An 18293-nucleotide genomic window follows, 5' to 3' on the forward strand; every position below is an offset into this window, starting at 1 on the left:
TAAATAATTAATTTGTAGAATTAAATAACAAAAATAAAATAAAATGCCTTATTTGATATTTTATTTCATTTTAATTTAAAAAATTAAAATTTTTATTTTTTTTTTTTTTTTTTTTTTATTTTTATTTTTTTTAATTTTTAATATCTGTTTTTTAAAAAAAAATTATATAACTATTTATTATATTATGGCCTCGTTACTATCTAAAATCCCAAAAGGGTGGAATAATATGGCATCAACACCTCAAGCTGTAGAATTACTATCAAGATTTGGATTTACATCACAATTTTCAGTAGAAGCTTTAAAACTAACAGCTGGAGATCAACCAAAACCAGATAATTTCAAAATATTAGATGTTGCAACAGGTACAGGAACATTATCATTATTTGCATCATCAATTTTTAAAAATGCTGATATAATAGCTTCAGATTTTTCACCAAATATGATTTCAATTTTAGATCAAATTATTAAAGAAGATGGAATAACCAACATTAAAACCAAAGTCGAAGATGGAATGGTACGTATTTTTATTATTTTGATCAATTTTAGTAAAAAAATATCACATAAACTAATTATATAAATAATATTAATAATTACTATTAATTTATTTTATTTTAGAATATGAAAGATTACAACAATGATACATTTGATTATTGTTATTCAATGTTTGGTTTAATTTATTTCCCAGATAGAGTTAAAGGACTAAAAGAAATGCATAGAGTATTAAAACCAAATGGTAAAGTTGCAATAGGCTCATGGCAAGAAAACCAATATTTGGCATCACTTTTATCAGAAACCTATGAACAACTAATGGGTAAACCATTACCAATCGAGCAACCCATTATTTCAATGTCTGATAAAGATCAATTTAAAAAAGAAATGGAAGAAGCAGGTTTTAAAAATGTAGAAATTCATTCAATAACAAAATATTTTAAAGAATCAAAAACATATGAAGAAATTTTAAATAAAGGAAATCCACCAGTTGATGATGTTATAAATATTATACCAAATGAAAAAAAACAAAATTTTGATCAAATATTCTTTGATATCGCAAAAAAAAGATTCCCAAGAAAAACAGAAACAGAAACTATTAAACTCAGCGCTCCAGCATTTATTGGTATTGGTTATAAATAAAAATAAACAAATAATTTTTTTTTAAAAAATAAAAAATAATAAATTGTTTTTTTTTTAGTTAAACAGTTTTCTTTTTTAAATTTTTTTTTTATTTTTTATTTTTTTTTATGAAATTTAAAAATTTAAGAGAAAAAAAATAAAAAAATAAAAAAATTTAATTTAAAAAATTAATATTTTTAAATTTATTTGTTTTTTTTGGAAAATAGAAGCCATTGAGAACTCAGTTCTTTACCAAATATATACATCAACGTACAGAAATTCGTTTTTTATAAAAAATTTAAATTTTTTGTTTTTTTTATTATTTTGTTCATCTTTTAAAAAATTTTAAAATCATTTTTTTTTGTTTTTATTAAAAGATAATAATAAACAGATAAAAATAATATAATGGCAACAAATTCTAATACATTACTATCTAAAATTCCAAATGGATGGAATAATATGGCATCAACACCTCAAGCATTAAAAGTATTATCAAGATTTGGTTTTACATCACAGTTTTCGGTAGAAGCTTTAAAATTAACAACTGGAGATCAACCAAAATCAGATAATTTCAAAATATTAGATGTTGCAACAGGTACAGGAACATTATCATTATTTGCATCATCAATTTTTAAAAATGCTGATATAATAGCTTCAGATTTTTCACCAAATATGATTTCAATTTTAAATCAAATTATTAAAGAAGATGGAATAACCAACATTAAAACCAAAGTTGAAGATGGAATGGTACGTATTTTTATTATGTATATTACTACACAAAAACTTATTTGAACTAATTTAAAAATACTTATTTTAGAATATGAAAGATTACAACAATGATACATTTGATTATTGTTATTCAATGTTTGGTTTAATTTATTTCCCAGATAGAGTTAAAGGACTAAAAGAAATGCATAGAGTATTAAAACCAAATGGTAAAGTTGCAATAGGTTCATGGAGAAAAGACCACTATTTTCCAGTTATTTTATCTAAAACTTATGAAAAATTAATGGGTAAACCATTACCAATCGAACAACCAATTATTTCATTGGGTGATAAAGATCAATTTAAAAAAGAAATGGAAGAAGCAGGTTTTAAAAATGTTCAAATACATTTAATTGATAAAATCCCAAAAGATTTAAAAGAATATAAAGATATTCTATCAAAAGGTAATCCCGTTATAGACGATGTCTTAAACATTATACCAGACGATAAAAAACAACAATTTGAAGATTTATTAGTTCAAGTAACCGAACAAACATATCCAAGAAAATCAGATGGAACTATAGAATTAGATTCACCATGTTATATAGGTTTAGGAACCAAATAAATAAAATAAAACAATCTAAATTAACAATAATAAAGTATTATTTTTTTTTTTTTTAAATTTTTTTATTTTATTTATATTTTTTTTTTTTTTTTTTTTTTAAAGTTTTAAGTTATTGTAAAAAATACTATGAATCTAAAATGAAATTAAAAGTTTATTTTTTTGATTTCTTAACTTTCTTTTCACTATCATCATCATCTCTATCTTTTCTCTTTTTATCTTTCTTTTCTTTCTTTTCTTTCTTTTCTTCTTTTTCTTCTTTCTTTTCTTTCTTGTCTTTCTTATCTTTCTTTTCTTCTTTGACTTCAACTTTTTCTTCTTTCTTTTCTTTTTTATCTTTCTTGTCTTTCTTTTCTTTCTTTTCTTCTTTGACTTCTACTTTTTCTTCTTTTTCTTCTTTTTTGTCTTTCTTTTCTTTTTTATCTTTTTTGTCTTTCTTTTCTTTCTTTTCTTCTTTAACTTCAACTTTTTCTTCTTTTTTATCTTTCTTTTCTTTTTTGTCTTTCTTGTCTTTCTTTTCTTTCTTTTCTTCTTTGGCAACTGGGACTTCTTCCATTTCGACTTCTTTAACTTCTTGTTTGATTGAAGTTTCTTTCATAGATTTACCAGTGGCGTCTCTAGTGGTGTTATTTGATGATTTGGTATGATCGTATTTTGGAGTAGCGTGTGATTTTTCAGCTTTATATTCTTTACGAACTTCTCTACCTTCGATGGCAGCGGCTCTTCTATCTACAGAGTTCTTGTATGAAATACCGTAACTGGTATCACTGACTTCACTGAGAGCATCGAAACGAGCAGATAAAGCAGCTTTAGCAGCGAGAACTCTTGACATTTTACCTTTATTTTTTAATGAGGCTTCACCAACGATTTTAGCGTTATAGATGAGACCATATTTTGGAGTGTTATGTTTGGTTTTAAGAGCTCTGAAGAGGGCTTTTTCAGCACCTAAAATTTGAATAGTTGAAGCTGGGTATTTAGCTAAATTCATGAGGGAACCAGCACGACAGATTAAACGAGCACCGACGACTTCACCAACTAAAATAGTAAGATTTGGAGCAATAGCATTCATACGGTTTTTAAGGTATTCAGTGAGTTCGTTGTGGTAAGCTTGAATTGAAAGGAATTGGTCACAGAGAGCAAAGATGTGGTCTAAATCTTCTTCGGAAATTTCAGTACCCATAGAGATTTGAGCGGCTTCTTTGACATCTTCGGCAACTTCTGATGGAATAACTTCACCAAAATCGGTATTGACGGCATTCTTTCTGTTACCCATCATTTTAATAACGTTGGCGTATTGGGTGTGACTGGCAATTAACTTACCAAGTTCTGGGAAATGCCATCCGTACCATTCTCTAGCTCTCATGGCGTAGATATTGATTTCTTTGGTTAAATCATCTAATAATGAAATGGCTTGAACAATCATAGTATCAACCTTATCTGGTGAGAATTTTAATTTGTATCTTGAATATGAGTGAGATAAACCAATTGACATTGAATTTAAATCTTGTTCGTTGGCATTAACTAATGATTTTAATTGAAGACGAATACCTCTAATTAATTCATTGGTAGTTTCATCACAGAGAACTTTAATGTTGAGTGCATCTTTAATGGCATTACCAAATTTAGTGTCACTAACAATTAATTGTTCATTTAATTTTTCGTTGACAACATTTTTCTTTAAAAAGTTTGAAAGTGATTCTGGAACTTTACATTCTGAAACTGCAGTTTGGGCTTCTAATGCATCTAAAGTACCATCAAATTTGTAAAATTTCTTTAATGAAATACTATTATTATATAAATAAAAATTAATATCTTAAAAACTATATTTTTGAAAATAATAAAAAAAAAGTGGGTGTGTGAAAAATAAACATTTAAAAAATAACTTAATCATTTTTTTAAGGTTATTTTTATTTTTTGAATTATTTATTCATCCCTTTTTTTATTTATTTATATTTATAAATATTTTGAATGGGTTTTTTTATACGTACATTGATGAAGCACCTTCTGGTGATGAGAAAACTTTGTTGATATCAGCAGCTTTAGACTTACTGATTTTACCTTCGTCTAAAACTTTGAATAAAGCAAAACCAGCAGATGTTTCAAATAATACTAACATTTTTTAAATTATATGTTATAGCTTTTGTATGCTACGCTTATTATCGAAAAATAAAAAAAAAATTAAAAAAAATAAAAAACGAAAAAAAAAAAAAAAAATTATTTTTCGAAAAAAAAAAAAAAAGAAAAAAAAATTATAAAAAAAAAATTATAAAAAATAAAAATAAAAATAATAAAAAAAACGAATCGTGTTTGTGATTTTTGTTATCACTTTTTTTATTTTCATATTTTTATATTGGTTTTAATAATATGTTTTATTATTATTTTGTTATAATTATAAATATTATTATTGTTTATTATTTATTATTTTATTGATAATAATAATATTTAAAATTTACAATAGTTTTGATATCTTGGAATTGGTATAACATCTCTGATATTTTGTAAACCAGTGACATATTGAAGGAAACGTTCAAAACCTAAACCAAAACCACCATGTGGTACAGAACCATATTTTCTTAAATCTAAATACCATTCATAGGTTTTTTGATCCATTCCTAAATCTTGAATATTTTTTAAAAGTATATCATAACGTTCTTCTCTTATGCTACCACCAATTAATTCACCTACTTCGGGTACTAATAAGTCCATATTTGAAACAACATTTGGGTTGCTATCGTCTTGTCTCATATAGAATGGTTTAATAGATTTTGGCCAATTAATAATAAATACTGGAACATTGCCAAAGTGTTGAGTAATATATTTTTCGTGTTCTCTTTGAAGGTCATCACCCATTTCAATTGAGTTTTGAGTGATTTCTTTTGATTCTTTTAATAGATTGATTGCATCTTTATACTCTAATCTTATAAATTTATTATCAACTGTTTTTTTTAATCTTTCAATTAAACCTGTATCGATTCTCCTATAATCATTTGAAATAAAAATATTAATACATGTTTTAAAATATTATAATATGGGGATACATACTTGTTAAAAAATTCTATATCGTCTTTGCAATTGATTAATAAATTATTTATAACATATTTAAGAAAATCTTCAGCAATATCTAAATTATCGTTGAGGTCAATAAAAGCTATTTCAGGTTCGATCATCCAAAACTCTGAAAGATGTCTTGGTGTATTTGATTTTTCTGCTCTAAAAGTTGGACCAAATGTGTATACTCTAGAGTGAGATGATGCAAAAATTTCAGCCTCTAATTGACCCGAAACTGTAAGGTAAGCAGGTTCACCAAAAAAGTGTGGTTGTTTATTTGATTTATTATCTAGTGTTGAAACGACTTGAAATTGTTCACCACCACCTTCACAATCACTTGCTGTAATAATTGGTGTATGTACATTAATGAAGCCATTCTTGTTAAAGTATTGATGTATTAATTGTGTTGATTCATTTCTCATACGGAATAATGCACCTGCTGTATTACCTCTTGATCTTAAATGGGCGATTTCTCTAAGGAACTCGAATGTGTGATGTTTTGGTTGCAATGGAAATTCGTTAGGACAATCTCCTATTAATTTGATATTCTTTAATTGCATTTCTACTTGTGGGTTTTTTCCCTCACCTTTCATTAAATTTCCTTCAGCCTCAACTGCTGAACCATGCTTAATATTGCTAAATGTGTCTTTATCACCTACGATTTGTAGTCCTTGTACACTTGATCCATCATTAACTTCTATAAAACTAACATTCTTCTGTATTCTGATATTTCTGACCCATCCTTTAACTTTATGAATTTTATTTGAATCGATACCTGCATCCCCGCTCTTTCTAATGTCGCTGATTCTAACTGGCCACTTGTAAAATCTTTTAAAATAATTTAAATTATTCATTCTTGAATTTTAAAACAATAGGTTATAAATTAAATATATATAAAACTAATTTTAATTTTACAATAATAAATTATTCTTTAAAGACAAGAAATAAATAAACACAAATTACAATAGATTAAGATAAAAAAAAAAAAGATTTCTATTAACACACAAACAAACAAACAAACACACGCACTAACACAACATTAATATTGTTAAATCACACAATTAATTTTTCGTTTTTTAAAATTTTTTAAATTTTTCAATAATTTTTTTTTTTTTTTTTTTTTTTAATTTAAAATTTGCTTCTTTTTTCTTTTTTTATCAAAAATTTCAATCAATATTAGAATCTAAAAAAAGATAATTATCTCATTATCTTAATCAAATATTGATTTTAATCATTTATATCAAATTATATAATAAATATAAATTATTTTAAATATAAAAAAAATATAATTTTTTTAATTTTAATAACTTTTTTTTTAGCTCCATTATTTAAAATAATAAAACATAATTAATTCCTTTTTTATAAATATTTAAAGTAATATTATTATATTTTATAAAAAATAAAATCTTTTTTTTAAATATTTAAAAAAAAAAAAAAAAAAATAAAAAAAATTATTTTAATTTTTTGTAATTTTTTTTTTTTTAAAATTTTTTTTTTAATTTTTTTTATACATAGCAAGATTAAAAGATATATATAATTAACTTTTATATTTTTATTAGTAAATAATAGTATTTATTTTATACCCAGTTTTTTTTTATACTTAAAAGATAAATATAATAAATAAAATAAGGAAGGAATAAATTTTTTTTTTTTTTTATCGTTTTGTATAATAAAATGACAATCGCTAAAAACCAAAATAACACTGCTGTGGATAATCAGCAAAAAAAGAAACAGCAAAATAACAGTGGTAATAATAATAATAAAAATAAATCTTCACAACCAGTTCAACAGCCACAAAATAAACAGGTTTCACCGGAATCAGCACAACCACAAACAGATTCTATATCACCAAAAGACGAAAATAATCAACCAACATGGCAGGAAATTGCAAAGAGTTCTTCATTATTGGATAGATCAAGTAAATTAGATATTACAGGCTCAAATAAATCGACATCTTCGTTATACAACAATTTATTAGATGAAGACGAAAATTATAATCAATATGATAATGATAAACCAAATATACCAGATTTAAATAATACAATTAATAATAACAATAACAATGGCAATAATGTCAATGATAATGATGATCTTTATATTAATAAAAATCAAAAAACCAATAGAATAAAAAAACCAAGCGATAATAATATTATTAATAGTTTAATTAGTAAAGATGAGCTTTTTTGGCAAAAAGAATCAGAAATCAATAAACACAAACTAAAAGAATTTTGGTTAAGTTTAAGTGAAGAAGAAAGAAGAGATTTGGTTCAATCAGAGAAAGAGTCATTATTAAAAAAGATGAAAGACCAACAAAAGCATACTTGTACATGCACTGTTTGTGGTAGAAGAAGAACTGTTATTGAAGAAGAGTTGGAAATGATTTATGATAGTTACTATGATAATATGGCTGAAAAAGTTTATATTTCAAATGAAAATTTATCATTAGGCAAAGAACAACAATCACAAAAGAAACAACAATCAGTAACACAACAACAACAACAACAACAACAACAACAACAACAAAGATTACAATCAACCCAACAACCACCAAATAAAAAAAAGAAAACATCAACAACTACAACAAACAATAGTGGCAAAGTTTTACTTACAAAGCAAATGGCACAGCATTATAAAAGTAAACAACCATTAAATAGTCAACAATCCCAACAACAAGCCATTAAAAAGCAACAACTTTCTCAAAATATGATACCGCCATCTCAGCCACACATTAGGGTTCAAAAGAAAGTTACTAATCATTCACATGGAAATCATATTGTAGCAAAGGCTTCAATCCAATTTAGTAAGACCAATAGCCCCAAAATTGAAACTAAGAATAAGAAAATAAGTGAAGAGGACTCAACTATAGTAAACAGTAACAATAGTAAAGATCTCGATTATTTAGAAATTATTAAATTAGAAAAAGATTTAATTCAAGGTAAATAATCCATTAAAAAATATCATTTAAAATTTTATATTTTATTAATAAAATTTTTTTTTTTTTTTTCAAAAAATTTAGCTATAGGAGAAGCAGATTGTGACCATGATTTTTATAAAAAAGAGGGAAATGATAATATTTCTATAAATAATAACAACAATAATAATAATAATAATAATGATGGTATAAATATGAATTTAAATATGAATATAAATAATAGTGGTAATAAAAATAATTATAAAAAGAAAAAAGTTAATTTCATAAGACAATTATATGGTGACGAAAAATTTGAAGATGATGACGAAGAATATGAGGTATTTAATAACAACTGTGCCAATAATTATAATAATAATAATATTAGTTATAATAATACCAATAATAATATAAATAATAATATAAATAAAAATAAAAAAAACAAGAATAGCAAAAGTAATAATAATGGTGTTAACCCTCAAGATTTAACAGATTGCGAATTTTCCGAATTTTTAGAACAGCTTGATGAAGAGGAAATTGAAGGTATTAATACCACAAGTAGAAGATTGATTATTCAACAACACATTCGTCATTTATACCAAGAGCAAGAATTTCTTAATAGTGGTAATAAAGGTAGCAATAAAAATATTCATTTATCATACCATGGCTTTAATGGCTTTATTAAAGATAATGGAAATATTTATTTTGACTCTACAGGAAAAGGAAATGGCAACGAAGATTCTGAAAATGAATCAGAACCAAGTGATGAGGCATTCAAAAGATTAGGATACCATGACTGCACAAACTCTGATGAAGTTTCCGAATGCGAAGATAACGAAGATGATGAGGATGATGAAGAAGAAGATGATTGCAACGAAGAATACAATGAAGAATGGATCGATTGTAATGGAAATGAAGAAGAAATTTGCGAAGGCCATCACCATCACCACCACCATCACCACTATGAAGAGGAGGAAGAAGAGTGTGAAGAGGAGGAAGAGGAACTCTCTGAATGCGATGAAGAAGAAGATGATGAGCTTGAAGAGTGTGATGATGAAGAGGATGACGAAGACGAAGAAGACGAAGAGGATGTAGACGAATCACATGGATCATTTATGAAATATAGTAAATCACAGCTTCATGCGTGCCATTCACACCGTCATCCACACCACTATCATCGTCATTACCATCACAACCATCACGAAGATGATATCGATGACTCTGATGACCATGGTGATTCTGATGAATCTGATGAATCCAACTCTGATGTTTCCGAAGAGAGTGAAAAGCAAATGGAGGAAGGTAGAAAAATGTTTCAGGTATTTGCATCAAAAATGTTTGAACAAAGGGTATTGACAGCATACAAAGAAAAATTGGTTTTGGAAAGACAAAAACATCTTTTAGAAGAAGAAGAAATGAATGAAAAAAGGGAAAAGCTTTTAAGAGAACAGAAACTTAAGCAAAAGAAAGAGAAAAAGAAGAAGCAAAGAGAACAAAAAGAAAAAGAAAGAGAGGAGAAGGAAAGAAAACAAAAATTGGCTGAAGAGGAAAACGAAAAGAGAAAACAAGAAGAGTTAAAGAAGCAAGAAGAAAAAAGAAAAGAAAAACAAAAGAGAAAAGAAGAATTAAATCAAAAGAAACAAGAAGAGGAGGAAAGAAAAAAACAAGAGCGTTTAGAGCAACAAAAACAAAGAGATAAAGCTAAACAGGATGAACTAAAGAAACAAGAGCAGGTTAACAGAGAAAATGAATTAAAGAGACAACAAAAACGTTTAGAAAGAAACAAGTTAGAAAAAGCTTCAAATAAATATAATACAGGTAAAAAATCTACATTACATGTTTTGCCTGATGTTGTTAAACCAATAGCCAATAAAGATGAGTTATTACAACCTCCACAATCAAATGAATCATCAAATATAGCTCCACAATCACCAAATTTAGAATTACAGAAACATGAGGAGGAACAACCACAACAACAACAACAACAACAACAACAACAACAACAACAACAACAACAACAACAACAACAACAACAACAACAACAATACCAACAACAACAGCAACAATACCAACAATACCAACAAATAGAACCACAGCAACAGCAACAACAAACACCACCATCACCAGTTCAAAATCAGCAAGTTCAACAAATAAATATCCAACATTCATTAGCACAAATTGATTTCATTAACAATACTCCACTACAACCACCAAAAACTCCAACAAAAGCATCATCAAATCTTAGTCCAAAATCACCAAATTTTATTCCTTCAGCTCAAAGAACTCAATTACTTGTAAATGTTAATAACAGTAGCAATGTCATGAGCAACAACGGTTATTTTGTCACCCAGCAAATACCTACAGTATCAACACTTCTAATGCCATCACCAAACTCTCAACAGCCCACAATTTCTCCATTAGTTAATAACTTTAATAGAATTCCTTCACCAGGAACATTAAATATTGACCCAATGTTCAGTCCATATCAATATGGTGATGTTTATAATAAAAATAATAGTGGCAACATGAATAATCAACCTATTCATAATAATAGTTCGGCTCCCTATCAAAACAATATGGGTGATATAGTGAATAGTATAAATCAAAAAATGGTACCAACAAATAGCAACAATTTAAATAACCCAACACAAATTTTTGAACCATTTTTTGATTTAAGAAGTGGTATCTTGGATTCAGCTGATACATTTTTACAAAGTGGTGCACCTGGTTTTAGTAGAATTTTAAGTTTTAATGATAATAATGAGGAACCCGCCTCATCAAGAAATAATAGCAATGGTGTTATTGATGACTATAATGTTTTACCATCAAATTTATTTGATGACTCTAGTTTAAATATAATCGAATCTAGTTTTGAACAAAATCAATTAAAACAAAAACATTATCAACCCTCCAATACTATCCCATCTCCAAGATCACCAATTTCACCTCCTTCTATTCACCTTCAACAGCAACAACAACAACAACAACAACAACAACAACAACAAAGAAATAACAGTATTCCACAAAATCCATCACCAACTTCAAATAGTAATATATCTTCATCACCTTATAGTGGCTATTTCTCTTCTTATTTTGACAATACAAATAGCATATTCTCAAGTAGTTTTAACCCATCATCAACAAACCCACCAAATCAAATTGTAAATAATAGTACCAATAATAATATTAATAATATGAACAATAATAGTTTAAATAATATGAACAATAATAATTTAAATAATATGAATAGTAATTTAAATAATATGAATAATAATTTAAATAATATGAATAATAATTTAAATAATATGAATAATAATAATTTAAATAATAATAACCTATTTAATACCGATTCATTTTTATCAACATCCATAATTTATGACAATAATATAAATAACAATATCAATTCTTTTCCAACATTCCAAAACTATAATCTATTCGATACTAAATAAAAATATATATGGTTATATTCATGATCATAACAATAAAAAAATTTTAACCCCACATTTTTAAATTTTAATATCCTCCACTTTTCTAATATTAATAATCATTTTCATTATTATTTGTTTAAAAATGTTTTTTGTATTTGAAAACCAAAATACCGATTTTTTTTTTTTTACCAGAGTTACCTTTTGTTTTCCCATTCACGCATGATATATTTTTATTTTTTATTTTTTTTTTTATAATTTTTTTTATTTTACCAACAAAATTTCAAATAAAAAAAAAATCATAATTTTTAATTTTTAAATTTTTAATTTTTTTCTAATTTTTTTTCTTTTTTTTTTATTTTAGTTATTTATCTTCACCACATATTATTTATATTATAATGTCTACTTCGAGACTTGTTAAATGTTTAAATTCAAACCAACGTAAATATATCTTAAAGAGATTTTGAGCAATAAAAAGAAAATTAATTAATTTTTTTTTTTTTTTTTTTTTTTTTTTTTTAAATTTTTTTTAATGTTTTTTAATACTCTAAAGATATCGTTAGATCATTTGGTTCAAGAAGCACACCATCTTCACCAACACCAGATTTTATTGGAGAATACAAAGAACCAATTGTTAAGTAGGAATCAAAAATTTTATGCTTTAAAATATATTCATTTTTCAAATTATTAATAATAATTGTTTATTTTATATTATCTAAACTATAAAGAACTAAAACCATTCCAGGTCCAGAATCAAAAGCTTTAAGCGAAAAATTAAATAAAGTTCAAGACCCAAGAGCCGCTCATTTCTTTGCTGATTATGCGTATGTTTCTATTTTTAATAGTTAAATCATTATTAAAATTAAATCTCATTAATTTTTTTTTAAAATTTTAAAACTACAGTAATTCAAGAGGTAATTATATTGCAGATGTTGATGGAAATGTATTATTAGATTTATATTGCCAAATTGCTTCAATCCCAATTGGTTACAACAACCCAGAATTAATTAAAGCTGCTAAATCAGATAAATGGATCTCTGCAATCATTAATCGTCCATCATTAGGTGTTCTCCCACCAAAAGATTGGCCAGAATTAATCCAAAACTCATTTATGCAAGTTGCTCCAAAAGGTTTACACCAAGTCTTCACAGCCATGTGTGGTTCATGTGCTAATGAATGTGCTTATAAAGCTGTTTTCATGCATTACCAACACATTCAACGTAATGGTGCTCCATTCACCGAAGAAGACCTTCAATCATGTATGAAAAATCAAGTCCCAGGTTCACCAGAGCTCTCTATTCTTTCATTCAAAAAAGGTTTCCATGGTCGTACTTTTGGTACTCTTTCAACTACCCGTTCAAAAGCTATCCATAAACTTGATATCCCAGCTTTCAACTGGCCAGCTGCTACCTTCCCAGACCTTATTTACCCATTAGAACAAAACGAAAAGAAAAATAGAGATATTGAAAACAAATGCCTCCAAGAAGTCGAACATCTCATTAAAACATGGCCAATTAAAGTTGCTGGTTTAATCGTCGAACCAATTCAAGCTGAAGGTGGTGACAACCATGCTACTCCATATTTCTTCCAAGGTCTTCGTGATATTACCAAAAAGTATGGCGTTGCTATGATTGTTGATGAAGTTCAAACTGGTATGGGTGCCACTGGTAAATTCTGGGCTCACGAACACTGGAACCTTTCATCACCACCAGATATTGTTACTTTCTCTAAAAAAATGCAAGCAGCTGGTTTCTATCACAATATAGAATTCCGTCCAAGCGAATCATACCGTAACTTTAACACTTGGATGGGTGATCCATTAAGAGCTCTCGAATTAGAAGTCGTCATTGAACAAATTAAAAAGAACCATCTCCTCGACAATGTAACCATCACTGGTGACTATCTCAAGAATGGCTTATTTGATATCTCTAACAAATACCCAGGTGTTCTTAGCAAGATCAGAGGTGACGGTACATTCTTAGCCATTGACTTACCAACTGCTGCCGAACGTGATGCAATTATTGCTGCTATTCGTCTTAAGGGTGTTGAAATGGGTGTTTGTGGTGATAAATCAATTCGTTTCCGTCCAATGTTAATCTGTAAACCAAATCACATTGATCAATTCTTAAATAGATTTGACCAAACTTTAAATGAATTAAAAAAGAACTAAGGCAACCAAATTATATTAATTAGTTTACTTTTAAATAATAATAATAGTAATAATGTTGTTTATAATATATATAATAATAATGAAATTTTAATTATTAAGTTTTATAATAAATTTAAAATAAAAAATAATAATACAAAGTTTAATTTTCTAAATATCATTTTATTTATTTTACAGGTTTTTAATTTTCTCTATTTTGGTGATAAATTTTCTTTTTGGTCATATTTAAATAGAAAAGTTCCGGGGTAATAAATACTTAAGGATAAAATATTATTACTCTTTAAATTTTTACTAGATAGATATTTTTTTAAATTTGCAATAGTTGGGGAGCCTTGTGAAAAAGAAAACATAAAGTTTTCAATTGTATGGTTACTATTCTCTAAAATTGAATTTATAATTTGAATTTTATCAGAACTAAAAAAATCTAAAGATAATTTTTTGATTGATTTGTTGTTTGAAAAGATATTACTAATTGATTGGTAGAAATATTGATTTTGTTCATTTGTGGGTTTTTGAACTGGAGGGTTGTGATTTGTGGTTGTGTAAATATCGAGAGAAACTCTTCTGGAACACATGTTTTTTATTTCTAATGTTGTTAAGTATTTGTGGTTTGATAAAATTGATATTATTTGGTCCCAATAATATGAGAATATCTCCAATTCATCCAAGCTGTATGAGTGTGGTTTTGAATCTTCCTCATCCATTGTACACTTTTCGAATGAATCTGAGCAGTTGCAAGGTACCATTGGGGTAGCATCTAGACCAAAACTCGAGTTGTATCTTTTATTTAAATTGTAAATTAAATTGTGAAAGCAAATTGAAAAAGAAATATCTTTTAACTTTGGTGATGATTTTAAAAATTGATATAATGTTTTTACATTTATAACATTGAATTTTAAGTTTTTTAACCAAACCAATCTATTATCATTAACCTCGACCATATCTTGCTCGTCTTTTGTTACTTTATCTGTGTTGGGAACTAATTTTTTTAACTGGTATAGTTCTTTCCATGGAAACTTTGTAATTGTATATTGATAGGTATTTTGTTTTAAAAGAGTTGTAAATCCATAGATTTTAGCTCTTGAAAATGAATCTATTAATTTTCCACTTTCTATCTTACATGGAATTTGGACATGATCGATTCTTTTAATGTAAGGATGGACATCTTGGACACTTGAATACTCGTATAAAAACAAACTATTGATTCTAAAACTTTCGTGGTTAATCTGGTTAAATGAGGAGCAGTTGTGTTCGGATGTGATCCATTTTAAATTCTTTAAACATTTTAATGTTTCATTGATTTTCGAAATGTTGATTTTTGATAATGTTACCAATTTTAAATATTTAATTGAGTCTGGTTTTCTTAATAAAAATTTATTTTTGTTGTCTTTGGATGTTAATGGTTTAAATCGATCGTGATCTGATATAATTAAAGTCTGATTAACCTTGCAACTTAAAAAATTAAACCATTCCCAAGATAACATTGAAAATTTCTCTACAACTTTTTGATGGCCTTTATATGATTCATGATCTCCTTTTTCAAACAATAATAAATATTTATATATTTTTTTTTGAATATAAATTGGAATAATAATATCTGATTGAACTAATTCGTAAGTTGTTGTATTATTATTTGTTTCATCTAAATCCTCTGGTTCACTTGAATCTTCTTCTGATTCAATTATTTCTTCCTCTTCTTTATCAAATGTGTCTGATTCTATGTATCCATACATTTTTCCAATTAGAGATGAAAACATTATTTATTTTAGATTATGTTTAAATTAAAAATTTTATTACAAAAAAAAAAAATTTTAAATTTACAAAAATTTCTTATTTTTTTTCTTTTTTTTTTCTAATAAAAAAATAAAATTCAAAATTAAATAAAAATCAAAAGAGATATTATGATTATAATAAATAAAATAAATTTATAAACTATTTTAAAAAAAAAAAAAGAAAAAAAAAATATGTGGTATCTTTTTTTGCATCAACTGTCACACCAAAACTGTAAATTTAATCCAAAATTTTGGGTGTCCTCTTTTCGATGTGTTTCCAACCATGAAATTATTATTATTTTATATTAAAAAAAAATTTTATTTTATTTTATTTTATTTTATTTTTATTTTTATTTTTATTTTATTTTAATTAAATTGAACATAATTTACTGGTAAACTACCTTGTTTTTCACCTGTACACCAATCGCCTTCTACTTTAATAATATTTAAAACTTCACCAGCTTTAAAACAGAGATCTCCAAATTCAGCTGAATCGTAATCGTATAATGCAGTAGCAGTTCTTTTTGGTGGGGCAACAGGTGCTTTTTTAGCAGCCATTAATTCAGATTCTAATTGACGAATCTTTGATTGAGCATCTCTTAATTGATGTTCTAATGTTTGAATTTGATCTTGAGCAGCTCTTAACTCATCGTCATTACCGCCACCTCTGGCTGGTGGTGGTGGTGGTCTTGCTGGTGGTGGAGCTGGACCTTTATTAAATGGTGTTGGTGGAGTTGGTTTCATCATTGGTGGAGCTGGTTTATTTAAGACTGGTGGTGATGGAGCTGGAGCTTTAAATGATGGTGGTGATGGAGCTGGAGCTTTGAATGATGGTGGAGCTGGTGATTTATATGATGGTGCAACTGGTGATGGAGCTGGAGCTTTGAATGATGGTGGAGCTGGAGATGCTTTAACTGGTGAAATCATTGGTGGTGGAGCACTCTTCTTTAATGTACCACCTGATGGTTTTAATTGTGGCATACCGCCAGCAAATAAACCACCTAATTGTGGACCACCTGATGGTGCTGAATGACCACCTCCTGATGGTTTTGGCATACCTCCTCCCATTGGCATTCCCATTGGGCCACCGCCTCCTGGTGATGGTTTTGGTGCTAAAATTTTAAAATAAATAAAAAATAACCATTAATATCATATTATTATAAATTTTAAATTTCTTCTTTGATATAAATAATAATTATTTATATCATCCTTTTTTTTAAATTGAAAATGACTCTCTTGTTATTCTATCAATTTGTGTAGAACCGAACAATCTGAATGATAATAAAACTTTAGTCGAATATAGATATTTACCTGTAGTTTGTGGAGAGGATCTATCATTTGTTTGAGTTTTCTTTAATTTAGCGCCCTTATGAATTGAACTTAAGAGAGCAGATCTTTCTTGAGTTTTTGGTGGAGCTGCTGCTGGTGGTGGTGGAGCTTTTGGTGGTGGTGGTGGTGGTGGTGGTGGCATTTTGTTTGTTGTAGTTGTAGTTGTTTATTTATAAACTTAATAATAAATTAACTGGTATGTATATTATGTGCTATATGAATTATAATACTATTCGATGTGATGAATATGAACTATAATCTACTTTTTATCACTATTCCGCTTTAATATAGTGTATAAAAATTATAAAAATTACAAAGTAAAAAGAAAAAAAAAATAAAAAAATAAAAACAAAAATAAAAAAATTTTAAAAAATTAAATTAAAATTATTTTTTTTTTGCACAAAAAAAATCGATGTTGTGTGTGTGGGGGTAAAGAACAATATTTCTATTAAATAATAATAAGAAATATATCTGTTTTAATTATATTTAAAAATATAAAATACAACAACTAAATAAATAAATAAATAAATAATTAAATAAATTTAAAAAATAAAGTTTTGTCTATTAAAAAAAAAAAAATTTTAAAAAAAAAAGCAAAAAATAAAATAAAATAAAAAAATAAAAATAAAAATTTTTTCCCTCTCCCAATAATAGTATCATTCATAGAAAGTACAGAGAAAAAAAAAAAAAATCTATTAGAAAAAATAATATGAAAAAAAATTACAAAAAAATATCTTTTTTTTTTTTTTTTTTTAATAGTCTATTTTTTCCTCTCGCTTGAAATTTTTTTTTTTTTTTTATTTCAGATTTTGGGCTGAAAATTATATATAATAATAATATTTAATCAGAGATTGAGATGAAATACCTTTTTTTCTAAACCGCCTTAATTAATTTTTTTCCTTGGTTTTTTTCTAAAAATAAAAATTAAGGGGTAGGGGAAAACTTGGGAATTTTTTTGGATAATAAAAAAAATATTTTTTTTTTTTTTTTTTTTTTTTAAAAAATTTTGGGTCCGGTTAAAAAAAATTTTTAGAAATGGGGGAGGCGAAGGACCCACACCGTCCAGACGCTTGCGAAAAAGAGAAAGCAAAAAACTTTTGTGGGGTTTAAAGGGGTTTTCCTGGCGAATATAAAAAAAAAAAAAAAAATTTTTGTGCTACAGCGATTTTTTAAGAAGGGAATTTTTTTTAAAAAAAAAAGGGGGGGG

The 18293-nt window shown here is 26.5% G+C and overlaps 8 protein-coding genes across 8 annotated transcripts; 4 read left to right on the forward strand and 4 right to left on the reverse strand.

Moving 5' to 3' along the window:
* Positions 1 to 226: 226 nt before the first annotated feature.
* On the forward strand, positions 227 to 1131 carry DICPUDRAFT_150801 (uncharacterized protein; the record flags this gene model as incomplete). Its single annotated transcript, XM_003286742.1, has 2 exons — positions 227 to 514; positions 616 to 1131. 2 exons carry the CDS (start codon positions 227 to 229, stop codon positions 1129 to 1131), a joined length of 804 nt encoding a protein of 267 aa, XP_003286790.1.
* A 438-nt stretch (positions 1132 to 1569) lies between these two features.
* DICPUDRAFT_31473 (uncharacterized protein) lies at positions 1570 to 2440 on the forward strand (the record flags this gene model as incomplete). Its single annotated transcript, XM_003286743.1, has 2 exons — positions 1570 to 1857; positions 1928 to 2440. The coding sequence occupies 2 exons, from the start codon at positions 1570 to 1572 to the stop codon at positions 2438 to 2440; spliced, it is 801 nt and encodes a 266-aa protein (XP_003286791.1).
* A 151-nt stretch (positions 2441 to 2591) lies between these two features.
* Positions 2592 to 4553, reverse strand: DICPUDRAFT_31443 (uncharacterized protein; the record flags this gene model as incomplete). Its single annotated transcript, XM_003286752.1, has 3 exons — positions 2592 to 2882; positions 3009 to 4221; positions 4426 to 4553. 3 exons carry the CDS (start codon positions 4551 to 4553, stop codon positions 2592 to 2594), a joined length of 1632 nt encoding a protein of 543 aa, XP_003286800.1.
* A 326-nt stretch (positions 4554 to 4879) lies between these two features.
* On the reverse strand, positions 4880 to 6339 carry DICPUDRAFT_150804 (uncharacterized protein; the record flags this gene model as incomplete). The annotated part of the gene is made up of 2 exons (XM_003286753.1): positions 4880 to 5414; positions 5480 to 6339. The coding sequence occupies 2 exons, from the start codon at positions 6337 to 6339 to the stop codon at positions 4880 to 4882; spliced, it is 1395 nt and encodes a 464-aa protein (XP_003286801.1).
* An 820-nt stretch (positions 6340 to 7159) lies between these two features.
* On the forward strand, positions 7160 to 11842 carry DICPUDRAFT_150805 (uncharacterized protein; the record flags this gene model as incomplete). Its single annotated transcript, XM_003286744.1, has 2 exons — positions 7160 to 8420; positions 8502 to 11842. 2 exons carry the CDS (start codon positions 7160 to 7162, stop codon positions 11840 to 11842), a joined length of 4602 nt encoding a protein of 1533 aa, XP_003286792.1.
* A 361-nt stretch (positions 11843 to 12203) lies between these two features.
* Positions 12204 to 14137, forward strand: DICPUDRAFT_47017 (4-aminobutyrate transaminase). The gene is made up of 4 exons (XM_003286745.1): positions 12204 to 12259; positions 12372 to 12456; positions 12547 to 12642; positions 12722 to 14137. Exons 1-4 carry the CDS (start codon positions 12217 to 12219, stop codon positions 13986 to 13988), a joined length of 1491 nt encoding a protein of 496 aa, XP_003286793.1. The 5' UTR covers positions 12204 to 12216; the 3' UTR covers positions 13989 to 14137.
* Positions 14138 to 14290: 153 nt separating this feature from the next.
* DICPUDRAFT_18286 (uncharacterized protein) lies at positions 14291 to 15652 on the reverse strand (the record flags this gene model as incomplete). The annotated part of the gene is made up of 1 exon (XM_003286754.1): positions 14291 to 15652. A coding segment is annotated over one exon (1362 nt), but the record flags the coding sequence as incomplete, so codon positions are not given.
* Positions 15653 to 16123: 471 nt separating this feature from the next.
* DICPUDRAFT_150808 (uncharacterized protein) lies at positions 16124 to 17228 on the reverse strand (the record flags this gene model as incomplete). Its single annotated transcript, XM_003286755.1, has 2 exons — positions 16124 to 16869; positions 17069 to 17228. The coding sequence occupies 2 exons, from the start codon at positions 17226 to 17228 to the stop codon at positions 16124 to 16126; spliced, it is 906 nt and encodes a 301-aa protein (XP_003286803.1).
* Positions 17229 to 18293: the final 1065 nt, after the last annotated feature.

The sequence above is a fragment of the Dictyostelium purpureum genome (assembly GCF_000190715.1).
Source record: "Dictyostelium purpureum unplaced genomic scaffold DICPUscaffold_79, whole genome shotgun sequence".
Classification (NCBI taxonomy): Eukaryota; Evosea; class Eumycetozoa; order Dictyosteliales; family Dictyosteliaceae; genus Dictyostelium; species Dictyostelium purpureum.